The 16852-nt window shown below is 39.0% G+C and overlaps 1 protein-coding gene across 4 annotated transcripts in view; it reads right to left on the bottom strand.

Annotated features, from left to right (window-relative positions):
• SPAG9 (sperm associated antigen 9) overlaps window positions 1-16852 on the bottom strand; it is a 58998-nt gene that overhangs the window by 19936 nt on the left and 22210 nt on the right. For 2 of the 4 annotated variants that reach the window (XM_085240077.1, XM_085240078.1), the window contains exons 4-14: window positions 15740-15834; window positions 10936-11089; window positions 7897-8107; window positions 7333-7432; window positions 6540-6661; window positions 3524-3581; window positions 3026-3178; window positions 2881-2932; window positions 2360-2490; window positions 1257-1313; window positions 276-449 (exon numbers count right to left, since the gene is read on the bottom strand). In XM_085240077.1, coding sequence (XP_085096203.1) covers window positions 276-449; window positions 1257-1313; window positions 2360-2490; window positions 2881-2932; window positions 3026-3178; window positions 3524-3581; window positions 6540-6661; window positions 7333-7432; window positions 7897-8107; window positions 10936-11089; window positions 15740-15834 — 1307 coding nt within the window. Of the gene's footprint in view, window positions 1-275; window positions 450-1256; window positions 1314-2359; window positions 2491-2880; window positions 2933-3025; window positions 3179-3523; window positions 3582-6539; window positions 6662-7332; window positions 7433-7896; window positions 8108-10935; window positions 11090-14926; window positions 15251-15739; window positions 15835-16852 lie in introns of those variants that run through there. The other 2 variants (XM_010721602.4, XM_010721603.4) reach the window with 2 other exon arrangements.

Below are 16852 nucleotides of genomic sequence, written 5' to 3'. Positions count from 1 at the left end.
AGCTAAGTAAGTGTACTGATTGCTGCCTCCTATGACTAAAAGTGCTTTTATAAAATGCAGTGGTGTGTGCTAAACACCACACTACTGCTGGCTGCCCAGAATCAGTCACTGCTGTGCAACTAAACTACACTGATCTCCCAGGTATCAGTATTCACTTCAGAACATTACAGTTCTCTTAGCAAGATTGTTTTTTTGACCTCAAGAGAACAAAAAAAAAAAAAAGGGGCAAATACTGGATAGATCATATCTAGTATTATGAAACCAAGCTGCCTTACTCGTCACTGAGGAATTCAAAGGCTTTAGATTTGTCACTTGGCAATTGAGATAAGGTACTGCTTCTTTTCTTGACTGATGGAGTAATATGTGAGGTTGGAGCATTATATTTAACGTTGACAGGAGGTTCTGGTTTCTTAGCTGTATTGCTAGATGAACTGAAGAGCCTGCTAAAACTAGAATAGAATAAGAAAACTGTTAAGATTAAGGTACATTCAGACTTAACTGTGCAGGCAAAGCATCACACAGGATAGCCTTCTCAAGCCAGCTGGACTAAAAGTAGAGACCAACACAGCAGTCATTACACACTCAAATACTTTCAAAGCAAAGAAAGTCATGTCAATAGAAGTTCTTGAAGAATTACTGACCGTTTGTATATTGAATGTAATAGGATCTTGAATGAATAATTCAAGAAAACTAGGATGTGAACTTACATCTGGAAGACAGTTTTATGATGTGCGTTAGTTCATGCACAGTGCATTCTAAAATTTCCACCATTCCCTGAGCTAGAAATATATTAGATATCAGCAAACCACAAGAGGATTATTTGCCAGGTATCTTGTTGTGAATAACACCATTTCAGATCTAAAGAGCTTCAAGTTAGAAAGGAAAATTGATAGAGTAAACCATACTTCATAGAGAAAAAGGAAGCTGAAATAAATGCAATCCACACAAGATATTCAAGTTTCTATTGTTCATCATAAAAGAAATCAAAATCAGTTCTGGTGCATATCCAGCTACAAAGAAGTTACAGCACTTTGGCATTTAACTTCACAGAGTGCACAGCCATTCATTAGAGGATGCAGCTTACGATGTATTTGTCTTCAAGAACAGTCTTACCGAGCAGGCATGCTAGGTAACGAGAGGAAAACGATTAAGACATCTCCATTTGCTGAAAGACAATTAGCTAACATATAAAAATGTGCCAGCTAATTGGTTAGGGTCTTTTATTTACTGTTAGTGAGTTGTATCTTAATACTTACAACTGCCAAATGCTTGATCTCTTCTTTTCTTGCATGGCTGGATTTTCTCTTGATGCTCTACAAGAAACACATTTTAAGTTTACTGAGTAAGTGTTAATAAAAATCTGAAGAGGGAAGGAACAGGACAGCATGCGACTTACTTTTACAGAACAGAACAACTGATATTGAAAGAATCAAAGCCAGTTTCTTCACACCAGCACCTCTAACAAGCACAACACTGCCATCACCAACATAAACATGCATCACAAACAGCTAGTAAGTACTCTGTAAACAGGATGGAAAACTCATGCAACATTTTACAATGAAAACAGATTAAAACAAACTTTAAATTCTTCCACCTGAATATTCTAACCACTGCTTTTTATTTTAAAATTTTACTTTTTGACACAATAGTAAATAAACGATGATGACTGCCCCTGAAGTCATAAACCCAATAACAGAGGTATGAGATTTCTGGAGGAGACAATAACTATAGCTACAGAAAAGCAAGCCACAGCTGCTTGGGAATACACATTTCTCTCAGACTCAGAATGGCTCATGGGCATTAAGGACAACGACAAAAACGAATGTCACCACTGTACCTGACCAGCAGGCGGCAGCAAATGACACCACTGGACATGGAACCGACTGGGGGGTGGCATCCCCTCCAGGTAACTCAGTATTCAAGATGCAAGCTAGACCAAGTTCACTAATTAATATTTAACAAATCTTGCGATTTTAAAATTGTGCTTTCTCCTGCACTATTCAAGATCTTATGCATGGATTATACTCAATCTGAAGGCTGACTGTATTACTTTTTTGAGGTTTCAGCTGCTAACTGAGCGCACTGCTTTAAGATGCACGCACACGATGTTAACTTCTTACCCCAAGAAACACTGATGATTAAAAAAGTTTTATAACCATTTCCATTTTCTCAAGGAGTGTTTATTTCACATCACGTGAAAGAATACATTTTCAGAGGTGTCACCAAGATCCCATTCTAGCAAATCAATACATGCACGTAACTTCAAGAACTTATTCATGGGCAGGCAAGGAGACAAGTCTACCGACCAGATCACACATAAATAAAGCAAGTGAAATCCAAGGAGCTAAGTGTCTTTTACCTTATCATTTCAGTCCATCGGACAGCTTCCTGAAGTTCCATCAGCCTCTCTTTATACTGATTTCTTTCCATCAGAACACGAGCCATTTCAACACGAGTAAAGCGCTTCCGCTGAGCGGTGGGGACATCACTCTGAACACAAAAAAACAAACACAGAATGAACAAAGGAGCACAGCAGGGCCTTGCAGAGTCAGCCTCTGCCTTCAGACAAGAGTCAGTTTGGGGCACAATTCCAGATTCTAAACTGTTTGGAGCTTTGTAAAAACTAACTTGATTTTACTCAGCGCTTTCTGCCATACCATCCTCTCCACCCATCCTTTCAAATTTAGTACAATCTGAATAAAAGCAGTTCTTCAGGAAAGATAGAGATAGTGAATTTAAGTTCACTTGGGCTCTTTCGATCTGTTTTAACATGGAAAAAGTTTACCACTTAAGCAATTAGCAGCATTCACTCAGTGCATGCAGTCTTACGTCCATTTGTGAATTATCAATACAAACATACACATGCACACATACACCTACATCATCATCCTCTTTAGCTTTTTGTCTTGCTTCCTCTGCTTCTGCACGAGCTCTAAATAAAAAAAACAAAAACAAAAAAAAACATAAATAGCTGCATTGAATACCACAGCAATTTTCTTTTTCAGAGTCACAGTATTAAACATACTTTTTAAGCTCTTCTTCCAGTTCTTTATTCTTCTCTTCCAGCTTTTGCTTTGCTTGTTTTACAGCCTCTAATTCACCTTGTAGGACATCCTTCTCACAGGTCAATTCATCCACCTTTGCTATTAAATCATTCTTCACCACATTCAGTGCATTCCTAGACAAACATTTAAAACATCATTACAAGGACTGACTACGGCCTCACAGCACATTCAGCTTCAGTTCAGTTTTATTCTTGACCATGCTTAAGTTTCTCATGTAGAGCTACTATAAAAAAAATCAAATTTTCTTAAAACAGGCCAAATCCTCCTGCCAACCTCCAACATTCACAAAATACATTTGTACCACTGCAATTAGAAAAAAAAGTAGAAAATTCAGAAGAGTTTGTGGAGTAGTTACACTCCTCAAGATAGAAAGATGCAGAGACTGGTACAAGTCTCCATGTAACAGAGGAGGACAGGAATATATTGCTATTATTTTTTACGCAGCCATTCACACTTACTTTGTCTCCAACAGCTGAGTGTTTTCCAAAATAAGGTTTTCCACCTCACGACCCATTCCTTTCCAAAGGAAATAAACACACAGAATTAGCAGATGAAACTGATTTTCTCAAAGGCTGTTTTATTGTTATCCAACAGTAGCTGAATTCTAAGTAAGAAGCCTGGCAAAAAAAATTACAAGCTACCTGAAATTTCAGGATCTACCTCCTACAGTTAGATTTCCCCTCCACCTTCTTCCCAACCTGCCTTCAAATAAAGACTAAAGGAGCCCTGGCTAACAGGCTAATGCTGCCTCCACCTACTAAATACATATTGAGGATGCTACGGTATTACCAACTCAACAGAAAATAAACAGGAATGGTATCAGTGGGGAAGCATTAGTCCACAAAAAGTTAATTTTACAGTGTTCCGATGTCTTTTACATCAGGTAAGAGTCAAAAGTATGTAAGTTAGACAAAACATGCTGATTAAAGCTCACATTGTGAAAGCCCTGCAAATTTCCCCAGAGCAAATGATACCTTACCAAAGAAATTATGGTCTTTAAAGCCCATGCATTCCATGTAAAGCAAAAACAAGAACAAGAAACATTTCATGTAAGGGGTAATATGGGTGAAGAGCAGTAAAATACTTAAACTTATGAAGTAAGAGTGAATTAAAACAAAGCCACCACCAATAACTGGAAGTGAAATGTGATGTGGTTAGAAGCAGGACTTTATATGAAAGATGTTAAATAAGATTTGTCATAAGCATTTCTATTGGTTGGACTTATAAAAATTCAGTAATTTAACAGAAGTCTATTGTCTGTGAAAGAATTTAGAAGCAGGTAATCAGAAATGCTTAACTGTTCAGTATGCTTCATAGGAATATGCTATACAAAAAATGAACTTAACTCTTCACGTAGCTGCTTCAATATTATTGCATTTCTGGAAATTAATTTCTCACCCCTATTGTAAAGTAAACAATTGCAGGGTTTTAAAAATAAGGTAGATATGGTCTGTTTATACCTGGTACAGCAGAAGTATTTTCAGATTAAACCTTCCACTGTTACCACAATGATGACAGTAGTGCTCCTGATTCAAGATCAACACACAAAAAAGTCTCTTAATGGTGGAGGCTTATTTGCTATGAACACAACTTCTCAAGTAACTTTGCCAACAGACTTAAAAGACAGTTTCATAACAATTAAAAGGGTTACTCTAAAAACAGACATGCAAGTCTAAATTCCTCAAGTTTTAGATTAAAAACAAATGATATTGAATACTGAAGGAGGTTAGATTGGCTGATGGTACTTTGTTAATAATGGGAGAAACCCATTCACTGCAGCCGTAGAGGGATGTTACTCCAAGAGCTCCTTCTAAACATTTTCAGAAGTCACAGAAGTAGCCAGGACCACTTCAAACACATTTCAGGATCCATTATAACAAATGACCAAAAACTAGAAAGCCAAAGGAGTGCAAGGGCAAAAAAAAAAAAAAAAAAAAAGTGTTACCAAGCAGGGAAAAATGCAGAGAATGTATTTCATGAGAGCAGCAGCCAAGAACGCCTAACTGTAGAAGCAACAAATTTCAATTTGTTTTTAAAAGAGAAGCATACACACCAGAATATTCCCCTGGGTATGCAGCCCAAGAGAAAACATTAGAGAATCCCAATTAACTACTTTCACAGACCTCAAAACAAGTGCTTGAAACACAGCTACCCTGGATGCAGATGTGGCTACTGAGTGGTACGAAGTAGTTTGGACTATGGCTGTGTTTTAAGTGAAATGGTCTTTATGTTGTCCATCTATTAGATCACATTCTGCATAACAATCATTACTGCACGTTCATTTTGCATACACTGATACTAACAGCAGTGGTTTTACTGGAAGTGCTAAGGAAGGCAATAACAAACCTCTGATACATTAGGCTAAGTAGTATATTATTTTTGCCTACGGAAAACAAAGTATTTATCATCAGGCAATCTGGACAGAAATTTTATTTCTATCATGCAGATAAGGAGCACAAGTTCCAATGTTTGTACTACTTCTCCAGCACCTCTGGTTTTGCACGCAGAACGCGACACGAGCTGCCCACATGACAAAGTGCAAGAGTTTGGGTGAAATACATTTGGCAAGGATGGCATGGCTCTCCCTGCTCAGGATTCCAAGCAGTACAGAGTAACAAAGAGAAGTCCTCTCTCAGACTGAAAATAGGTCTCTTAGTCCAAGTGGGAAATAGTCTCAGAAACGTCCCCTGCTTGATGTAAAGTAGGTTTCTGGTGGAATGCTTAGCCAGAAACTCACCTGCACACATAGTAATTCTAAATGCTATGCATCTGTACCTCTGCACTGTCAGATAACAGAAGCTGAATGATTTTCTATATACATTTCTAACACATGCACACACGAGATGCACCTGCACTTTACAAACTGGAAAATGAAGCCTAAACACTGATATGATCAAAACCCCCTTGTGATAATACTAGACAGTAATCATTTATAGAAAGATTTTTTAATGGCCTTTTTGCTCCTGATCAACTCATATCCCCCAAAACTGCAACCTGTTCAGTGAGCATACAAGCAGCAGCAACCTGTTCAATGGGGAAAGAAGAAATGTTCCTTTCCCTCTTCCCTGCTTTTAATTAATAGCTTCATTCTCAAATTACCACCACTGCATTATACTGTAATTTTCTTACAAATCATATTCCACAGAGTTGTGATAAAGCCAAGCAATTACATATGGGCATAACCAGCATTAAGTTATCCAGCACTAAAAAAAGACTGCTTCAGTTCAAGACAAAATCCTTTTGTCAGATAACATATATGGAAAACTGGAATAAAGAATAGTACATCTGGTGCCCGAAAAGATTAAAGAAAGACAACATTTTCTTTTTTTTGTTCCATAATTCCAATTTAATTAACTTCAGATAAGACTCAGATACTTTTAAATTACTCCTAACAGTAAACCTAGTAAGTATAATGAAACATTTCACTCCCAAGGAACACTCCTGTAAACAGCATCATTAAATAACCCTTCTTACCCAGTAAGTCTGCACCTTCATCCACATCTCCAATTAAGCCAGAACCAGCAGATGACAGCTCTTCAAAGAGTGATTCTGTATTACGGTCAAATGCTTTGTTCTCTATGCCTTTGGTAGGAGTGCTATGCAAAGAAATAAAACAAACATCACCAAGAAGGCAGAAGAAAAACATATTCCCACTCCAAAGAAAGTTCCCTTTATGTTGCTATGAATAGTTCCCCATAAAAACAAGTAACATTTTCAGAAACTTCTGGCTTAGAGTCCCAAATTCTGTTTTCATATCTTCTCTAATGTTACCCTCCACAAGCAATAGCCTGCAAAAGAATCAGACTCAGGCATGCTACAACTGGGATTCCTCCTTCAGAATCTGATAAAAAAAATGCTGTAATACTCTGAGAATCAGTCATAAGTCCAGATTTTAAATGTGCAGATGAAAGAAAGCACAAGAGGCCAGGAAGGCAAACACAACAAACACAAGCATCTTGAAAACTAGATTTAAGGGAAAAAGACCTCCTGGAGTAGAACTTCTGATCAAAACACGGAAAGAATACTGAAACATTCTGAAGTTTGCTGTATAATGAGGTTCAGGTGTAGAAACAGACTAAAGAACTGCTGTTACACTTAAAACCTCCAGAGGAATTTGGGGAAAGAAACAGGGTCATAGAAGTAGGAGATTTTATTATATAATGCATGACCTCAGTCTTAAAAATTCAAAACAAGTCATGAGTTCGAAACTGAAGTCTGGTACCTTCTAAAACTATTTTTCCTACTCAAATCACACTATTCAACTTACCTGGAACCCTTATATCCACTGAGATCTTTATCCATATCCAGCTCTGGAGTTGACTCAATGATTGCTTGAACTTCAGATTTTTCTTCATTTTCATTTCCACCTAAAGAGAAGTAAGTAAGGTGTCTAAATAAAACAAAAATCACTGTGAATTGTGAGATAGGGCATTACATAAACATAATACCACGTTGACCATCAACCTAACAGACTCATTTAAAGACTTATTTAGGTAACCACATGAAAAGATACATGGATTTTGATATCCTGGTGCACACTGGAATTTCTAAGCCAGTTTCTCTTGAATTTAACTTAATTCCTATCAGAGAAGACATCTATCTCATTTCAAGACTTTGCCTGGATGAGTGCCACTTCTGCTGTTCACATGGGAACATCAGAAACAATTCTAACATCACCAATAAAAAACAGACTTGTACCAAATCACTGATAGGAACACCTAAAAAAAAAGAGTAAAAACACACTTGTCATTTGTGGCACAAGAATAAGAAATTCCACAATGACTACATGAGATCCTTAATGATAACTCACTAAAAAGGAAACACAGCTTACCAGTGGACACATTCCTTGTCTCTTGAGCTACCTGTACTTCAATATTCTTGCTTATGTCCGGCTTCTCATTCTGCATGTCTGTGTCCTTAGCAAATCCTTCAGCATCTTCCTTTTGAGGAGTTTCAGCAGGCAGTGCAGGTACATCTGAAGCAGCTGTGGATGCTGGAGTAGTGGTTTTTGAGCCTGCTTGGCTAACATCAGAGAGCTCATCCTAAAATGGAACAATTATTGAAAAAAAATAAAAACAAGGAGGACTGGAAGAGTTACACTCTTCATTAAGGGACGAGTAATAAAATGCCTGCATTTTGCTGAAGAACATGCAAATATAAAGAAGCAGAAATAGAAAGAATACCTTCATTCTGTACCCACCAAATGCATCTTTAGACTATGGGTGTGGTTTTTCACTCCTGTTAAGGAGATTATAGCTACATAACACACATCCTTACTTCCATGCTTTTTCAATATCTAAATTAATAAAGTATATCAACAAGTTTATTAGGTTTTCCAGTTAAGCCTCGCAGACAGCAGGCTGCATCACCATCAGTAACTCTTCTAGCTGAAAAGTGAATTGCTGACAGTCTTTCCAAAGCTGTTCTAGAATCTGTACTTATTCAAAACATGTATGATGTCTTAAAATAACTTCTTTAAGAACAAATTCAGAAGCACTGGTGCAGAACACGTATTTAACTGGTATAAAAATATAGCATAGAGAACTGTATTAGCATTCAGACATCTTAACTATCACTTGAACAGCAGCATACCAGTGAACAAGATCTCACTGCAGATATGAACACAAACTGGTCCATTTAGGACACTGTCACCAGCAAAACTTAATGAGATAAAACTTCATATTTTGTGATGCTTTAATTTATTGTATTTCTTGCGTTCTTTTTCAAGAACAAAATGAAGATGAATTGTCAGCCTCACTAAAGAACAGAGACCTGAATAGAGACATGTCTTCTTTCATTTGTGTCAAGTATAAGGTTACCAGGAGTTGTCATTTTAAAATTTTTTTTACTTCTGCTTCTTCCTTGCCAGATAAGACTTCAGTTCATCAGAGCGAGGAGGAAGCTACACGTTCACATATACCTGGATAAATGAAAAGCCTGCATCTCACAGTAACAGTAACAACAGTAACATTCCTGCTTAGACACAAACTCTGCTGCTTCAAGCATCTTCCTATCAATTACTTCATTTTCATCCCCTTGGTAGTAAATTCCAGAACAAGCTATTATTGTTTAATGTTCTGACAAAATTATTCAGAAATCTCAACCACCAAACACCTTCAGAATAACTTACTGTGTAGTCATTCAAGGCAGCAAAACCCATATATTAAGGTGTTACATGAGATACTTGGTGTCCATTAAAAATAAAAGACACTACTCCCCAGCTAGCTTTTCGAATAGGTACAGTCCAGCTGCCGACAGCCGAGTGATTCAGCAGGCACTTACAGAAGGGAGGGAACAATGCCCTTCCCATGGGAATCCAGAGTTCTCACAAACACAGAATAAAACCTCAAGAGAGCTGTTGGCTCTGTTCAAACATTTCTACATCTTTGTATTCCAAAAGCATTCACTAACTGCTGCAGCATGGACTGACCACCAACTTTCGCATGCAAAGCTCAAGAAAAATGGCTTGAAGTACAAAAGAAAACACTGAAGAGGATGGTCCTTGGCTTACAGAAATCTCAAGTTATGTCATATTTTACACTTCTGACTTTACTGTTTGCTGAATTTTATTTCAGGGTTATCCCCCTCTCCCCCCCCAATAAACACTGCTCATTAAACTACTGTGTTTGTTTGGTTTATACTCACACCCAAGAAACTGTTCTGGACCAAGGCAACTTAGAATAAATAGGTTTAAACGATCACAGTTCGTACTGTTCGCCAACAACTGTTTTTAACAGTTAACTATTTTGAGAGGAGATACAACAAGAAGCCTATTATGACAACATATGGTAATCAGTGTAGTTTTCTGAGCAAAGAATCAAAAACGTCCCTTTGTATCCCATCCCTACCTATTCCTGGTTTTATGTAATCTGTATCTCAATCAGCTCTCCTAAAGGGAGACCTCTGTCAATTTACTTAAATTAATTGGCGTGGGACAAAGGGAATAGGAAGATTTTAAGATCCAACATGGCCCTAGCCAAGAGTGACAAGTTTTTAGACTCTCACTCTTGCTGCCACTGATATTTGTTTATAATCAATCATTACTCACACTTCCCATTACTTCCATATGACCTCTCGGGGAAAAAAAGTCTGAGTTTCAGGTATTTCTGCAGAGCTTTTTTTTTTTTCTTATCAGTTTAGTATTCTCACACTGGTAATTAGTTTCAATTCGGAGGAGACTAAATCACTTAATCTCCACGTATCAGAAATAACAGTGCATCCCTTCTCCTCAAACCCTTTCACTAACATAAGGAGGCAGAGATTACATGTCCTGGAGTTCCTCAAGCTGCACTTCCAGACCCACTGTGCACTTCCAGACTTGCTGCACTCCAGCATTTTCTCTCTTCCTGCAGCTTGCTCTGTGCCACCCTCCCACTGCTGGAACGCAGGACAATTGGAGGAATTACAGCCAAGCTACATGTAAGGGAAATCATATCACAGGCTAATTTAGGAAAGTTTGGTCACCCACCTCTGTGGTATACCCATACTATGTGTTCAAGTAGGCAGAGGCTGCTTCAGAATATATAGTAATCCAAGCTTTCTCTCCAGAAGAATGTTAAATCAGCAGATCTGCTTACTCTATTTACATATCTGGTCAGTAGAGAACAAGCTAGTGACCTTTGGAAATGGTCCTTAGTCAGGAAAAAACACTTGTGAATACAAGAACTGTATTACCACTTGTTTGGAAAATGCACCCCAAACTGTTTCTACTCTCGAAACTCATTTGAATTACCACACCTTATTCGGTTTGCACAAACATAAGTCACAGTTCTACCTCCTCCCTTTCAATTCCTTCCCTCCCCTCCCTCCAGCAACGAACCATACCTTGTTCACGGGGTTCCTCCTGAAGCACAAGACACTGATCACTTACCTTCAGGCTTGTGTGGGACCGTGGCTGGCTTAGCTCATGGAATTTCCAGTGCTCCGACCCAGGTGTTTCCCCTGCTTCTCTCTGAGCTTCAGGTGTGAGCAGTGCATCTCCAGGAGGCAGTGGGAAGATGCCCAGCGATATCGGCCGCTCCTTTCTGTTGGAAAGAGACAGATATCAGCCATTTCAGTCACACGCCTTTTGCTGTATGCCTCTGAAATCAGTAGGGAAGTTCTAAGATTACGGGTCAAACATGCATATGCTTTTCTCTACTTAATACAGAACACAGCATATGCAGTTTGCATTACAGCATATACTAATTTTTCCTTTTGCATTATTTGATTGTAAATAGGCTATTCCATGGCTTTAGGCAGTAGTACTGATGGCACCAAATCTAATCTATTGCAAACTGAAGTTCTACAGAAACAGAACAAACAGATGAAAATGTCAACTTTGGAAGATTAGTCTTCATCAACCACTGAAAACACCACAATGCACTTGTTTTTGTATACACCCCCAGAAAACTTCAACTTAATCATTAACTGAAGCCTTTGGGAAAGTCAAGCTATTATCCTGAAGTCTGACTTTAGGGTCACTTTACTTATATGAACTTGTGTAACATGAAGAAAAACAAACAGGTCAGGGAATTACCAGAGTCAAAGCCAGCCAAGGCAGAAATGCCATCATTTCAACAAACATCAGTTCAACTCTGCTTCACCCTCCAGTCATACAAAAGCTTGAGAAAAGCTAGAGACGAGCAGCCAGTGCTACCACACCACTCTGCTTCTGCGAGCAGCAGCACTGGTTTCACATCACAACTACAGCTTCAGCTTGACTTCATCAGTAAGGAAGGCAAAGAACTTCATCCCTGCTCTTTGCTATCTTTTGTCACTTCTCCTCAACAAACATTTCAAAGTTCCAAAGATTCACATGTTGCATTTTCCCCAAACGTTCCCATATCCAATCTTGCTATCAGTAACGTTATCAGTGAACAAAAAGGCCTTCTTAGCAGCATGAGGGAAAAACATTGTGTAGAACGCAATCCATAGGATGCTACAGCCAGCCCTGAGAACGTATAATATCAGCTGGGCATAGCATTAAGATAAAACAGAGGATTTGTTCAGACAGAACAATGAAATACAGAAAAAAAGAGCCATAATCAACTAGTGAAACTCAAGTAAACCTTTAAGTACACTGAAGACAGAAGATAAACGCACACAAGCGATGGGAGATTACTTTTCTCAAGAGAAAGCACTGCAGGTGTCCCTGCAGATACAAAGAAAATACGAGCATTTGAAATATCCCATGTATTTCAGCATTACAAGGATAGTCAAATCTCAGTCACACAGCAATTTTTACAAGGCTTTTCACAAAATAAACATAACCTCAGACTTCTAAGCAGAATTAGTGACTACATACAAGATATACGGAAAAGCACAGAAGGCAATATTGAAAAGCATAGGAAAAACTAAGCTTTTTTTTTAAGCCTAGATAAGAAGGTAGTCAAGGAGAGATTAATAAAATAGAATTATTTAGCAATCAAGCAGCCAAGTGCCATTTGGCAGATTTTGACATCATCAAAAAATGCTCTATGTGAATAGTAAGTGATTTTGTTCGTCAAGAACCTTCCCAGAAGACAGGTATGAAGATGCTGTTAGGGATGTCTGGAAATTCTTACGTGCACACACCTTGGTCTTTCATAAACATTGGTCCAACTTCAGCTGGAAATTCAGAATTAGAGCAAAATGTGCAGCAAAGCAAGTAATGCAAAAATCAGTCCGGGTTACAAAATAAAAAGCATCAGATAGTTGATAGTTGTTGGAGCAGTAACTCTGCTGAAAAGCATTCAGGAAAATAATGGCCAAAGAACTAAAGGATTGGATTCCAGCTGTCGCTGCTTTTCTTTACATTTCCCACAACTCCACTGTGAACAAAAGACGACAGAAGCTTAAATTATGATAAAAGAAAGGCTGAAGACATGCCATTGGTTGAGAAGTTGAGCAGCAAAAAAAAAAAAAAAAAGATCCCTTCAGCCTCAAAGAAGGGCAGCCATAAAGGCGCATTGTGCAGAGCCCTGCGCTCCAAAACGCCTCCTGCAGCGACTCAGAGCAAACAGAGCTGCCTGCAGGACAACCACAAAGCTCATCTCCTTTGTGCGTGTCAGAAGGGGGAATCTGGACAAAACGGGGAGCAGAAAAACAGTTCCCAACTGAAGAGCGCTTCTTTGAGGAATAGTTTTCTATACATTTTATCATCCTTTTTTCATCCATTTAAAAAAGCAGTTCAGGTGCACTGCAGAACTGCAAGGTGAATGAAGCCTGAAAAGAAGCTTCTGTTGGAAATTAGGGCTTACTGTGAGGATGCCTGCATTAAGTGATCTAATTAGACTGAAGCAGTCTCAACTTATTTAACGGCTGCTGCCTAGAGAGCAAAGAGCCCCTTGTACTGCCTCCACGTCCAAGAAGTACCTGAAAATAGGACAGTGAGCAGAAGGCAGGCTGATGTTTTAAAATCCTAAACTAATACTCAGAAACAACATATTGAGGCATTTCCAGGAACCTTCAGAATATGCAGCCAGATGCTGTGCTGTAATAAGCCACTAATGGTAAAAAAGCCACAACTGGTTTACAATTAAATTCCTTCATCCTACATCTTTACTGTTTTCATATGAATAATGAGCTAAGGAACTGAGCTTAAATTCCTGTAACTCCTAGATGCATTACTGGGAAAAGATGAGCCAGGAAAAGCATAGCTTCCAAAAACCATTTGGATCCAACATACGTTCACCTGGGAAGCAAAAGCTCATCGTGAAGAACAAATTTTCTTAAACCATCTGACTGCTTAAATATAGGAAGCCTGAAAAAGTTACCTGAATTGAAGCTCAGTATTTTGCTCTGCTGCTTTTGTTGTGGTCTGGGTTTGTTTTCTGCCCTTTTTTAAACAAATACAGCCTTAACAACTAAATCAGTCTAGAGAGTTACAAACACTTTATTTCTCTGTATTTAGAGTGCATGTTTTTACGCTGCATTACAGTCTTTCATCTACTGATAGATTTTAAACCTTCAGAAAAACGTTCCTGTGCTCAGACTTGGGTTGAAAAGCATTCTCCCATACAACATCCACACTCACCATGTATTACAGAAAGTCACATGGCTATTTTAGAGGACACTTTCAGCATTCTCCTCTCTTTCAATAAAGTTTGTTATTAAATTTTGAAGTACTCCAAGTTTTCAGGTCAGAAAGCTACATTTCAAATTTTCCAGTTTCCTCCTTCTGTAATTCTGGTAAAAAGCATAAATGTTACTTCTGGTAACCATATTCTAACGTATGCCTGCTTCTGCTCCAGGCAACCAGGACACAGAACGTAGTGTGAGGGAGGGCAGAGCTGGCAGTGTGCCATACAAGTACAGAAAAACGGGGAGAGGATAACATTTGGCTGAACAATAGTGAATAGGCTGTAAGAGCTCTAATGCCTAAATGAGGAAAGACTTTTTCCCCCCCCAGCCAATAACCAAGGTTATTTTTTTTTTAAAGAGCAATTATAAGGTATTTGAACAGTCTATCAATTTGAGAATATTCTATAACTTATTAAATTAAAAAGGAATGAAATGTGTTAGCATAAGGCTTCAGTATGCATGTGTTTATGGCTACACACATCCAGCCCGTAAGCAGCTAATAACACAACAAACGCAGGCTTTATCCGTGACATTCACTTCAGCTTTTTTTGCAGATTACTATAGATCAATGTAATAGCTTTCTTTAAAAGGAAAAATACAGGCAGATCTCGTACTTGCTTAAACAAAAGGCAAATAAATTCCAGTGTGCAATGACCATACTACCACATCCCTGTCCATAAATATTACAGTTATAAAAGAATTTGAAATTCACGCACAGTCGACATCTTTCAGTGATCCTTGCTCTCCCTGTTTGAAAAGGAAAGAAAGCAGAGAAAAAGCGAGAGCTCGTGCAGCCAAGGTTCAGTGGGTCAGAGTACCTGAGTATCCTTGGGAGGTTCTGCGTCAGAGCTGGCACGCCAGTAGAAATAGAAAAGTGCACAAGCAGCAGAACAGAGAGAGACACCAAGATAGCCGAGTTAATGACCACCGCCCCGCCAACGAAGCCAAACACAAATAGCAGCATGCATCCGGGATTCATGGCGCTGCGCTGGCATGGTGAAACGCCGGGACCGAGGCGGCTACGCGGGGGCCAGGGGTGTATCTTTGTCGGCAAAGTCTGTCATTCAGCCGCTGCCACAAAAACAATGCCATCAGCAGCAGCTTTCCACTCTTCTGCAGCAGCTCCACAGCAATGACATCACCTCTCCTCCCCCCTCGCGCCGGAGCTCCTCGCAGCACTGATGCGGACGCAGGCACAGCCAGCCCAGAGCTGATCTCCCCTCCTTCCGCACGCAGCTCATAGGCTGGAAAGCTGCAAATCTGCATAATGTATTCACATCAAGCCCCCAGAACAAGTGAGTATCAAGATACCCACCTCCATCAACCTGTACACAAAGCAGCAGCGGACTGCAATTATTCCGGGATATTTTTTGATACCTACCTTCAAGCAAACACCCAAAAGAGCTGAAATTAAGATAGCATACAAAGGATATATCTCAACGTTCAGCAGTACAACAGCAAAAGCTTTTCTCTACTGATTTCTACACTATTCTCTTGCTGCATTCCAATCATACAACAAATCTTCCTGATTCAGCCAAATCGTTGTTGTAGGATTAAAGGACAAAGTCTTGCAAACACAAACGAATGGATTTTTCTTTCATTTCAGGGTGAGAGCATAATAAATAGCTTACCTAATTCTACTGTGCGTTGTGGATTCTAACTGATCACCCCCTGTTAGCTGATGAAGTTTGGTTCTTTCCAAGTGCTCCATGTAATTGTGAATCATCTGTTTAAAATGACAGAGAAACAGCAAAAAAAAAAACCAACAGCTTAGTGCTAGTTATTTCTATTACAGTTTCATAATTATTGGCCAATAAAACCTAACCTTTCCCTCTACTGCTGCTAAAAGTAGAAAGAGCATTCAGAAACATTTAATAGGTGAACAAAGGAAGAAGCAACATTACAGTGTTTAAAGCCACAAACCAGAAGAGAATCCCATAATTAAAAAATTAGAGAACTTGTGCTTTCATGCACAAGGAACACTGTACTAGCATCCAAAGCACACGTGGTATTACAGACAACATTTCTGAACCCAAGTGCCACATTTAAATGCATGTTAGAGGCTAAGAACTCTAATCATGTCAACAGATATTCAAGTGTATGATGTGATGTGCAGTACAGTTCATTATTGCCTACCCACAAAAAGGAGTATGAAGATGAGACAGCACACACTCCAAATATTACACAAGATCAGATTTTTTTCTGTGAGCAAAAATGAATTCAACATCTCCTTTCTTTCTTTCAAAACCAGTATCAATTTACTTCACTTAGAGAACTCAAAGCTTTGGTTTCAAACCATCTAGACTGACTTCTCATCAGGACTCCGGGTTTTTAGCACAGGAGGAGTTCTGCTTGCTTGCTCCCTTCCCATGAAGAGATGGCCACAGGCCAGCGCTGACTCCGGCAGCCATGACTTATTTAACAACTCGATTCCAATCTGCCTAAGGATGGTGCTGCTCAGCACCCAGTTGGTCTGGGATGCACGTGGAAAGCAGTCACAAGTACTGCCATCCTCAAAACGAAAGCTGGGGAAGTATGAAGAGAGCCCACGACTTCGTGCATTTCCAGCATTTCTACGCTGACGATGAAGGGGGCACTGAGAACTGAGAAGTCACAGATGTCCCACACAAGAGTTCAGCAGATATTTTTCTCTGAAACATATTCAAGTCACAGGTTTCATCTAGAAAAAAAAAGTCTGTTGAATGAAATTAAGAAACCGGTTTTACAGAATATCCTGAGTTAGA

This window comes from Meleagris gallopavo, chromosome 20, assembly GCF_905368555.1.
Source record: "Meleagris gallopavo chromosome 20, MGAL_WU_HG_1.1, whole genome shotgun sequence".
In the NCBI taxonomy this organism is placed as follows: domain Eukaryota; kingdom Metazoa; phylum Chordata; class Aves; order Galliformes; family Phasianidae; genus Meleagris; species Meleagris gallopavo.
Note: the sequence above shows the minus strand (reverse complement) of the source record. Positions and strands in the feature narration are given on the sequence as shown.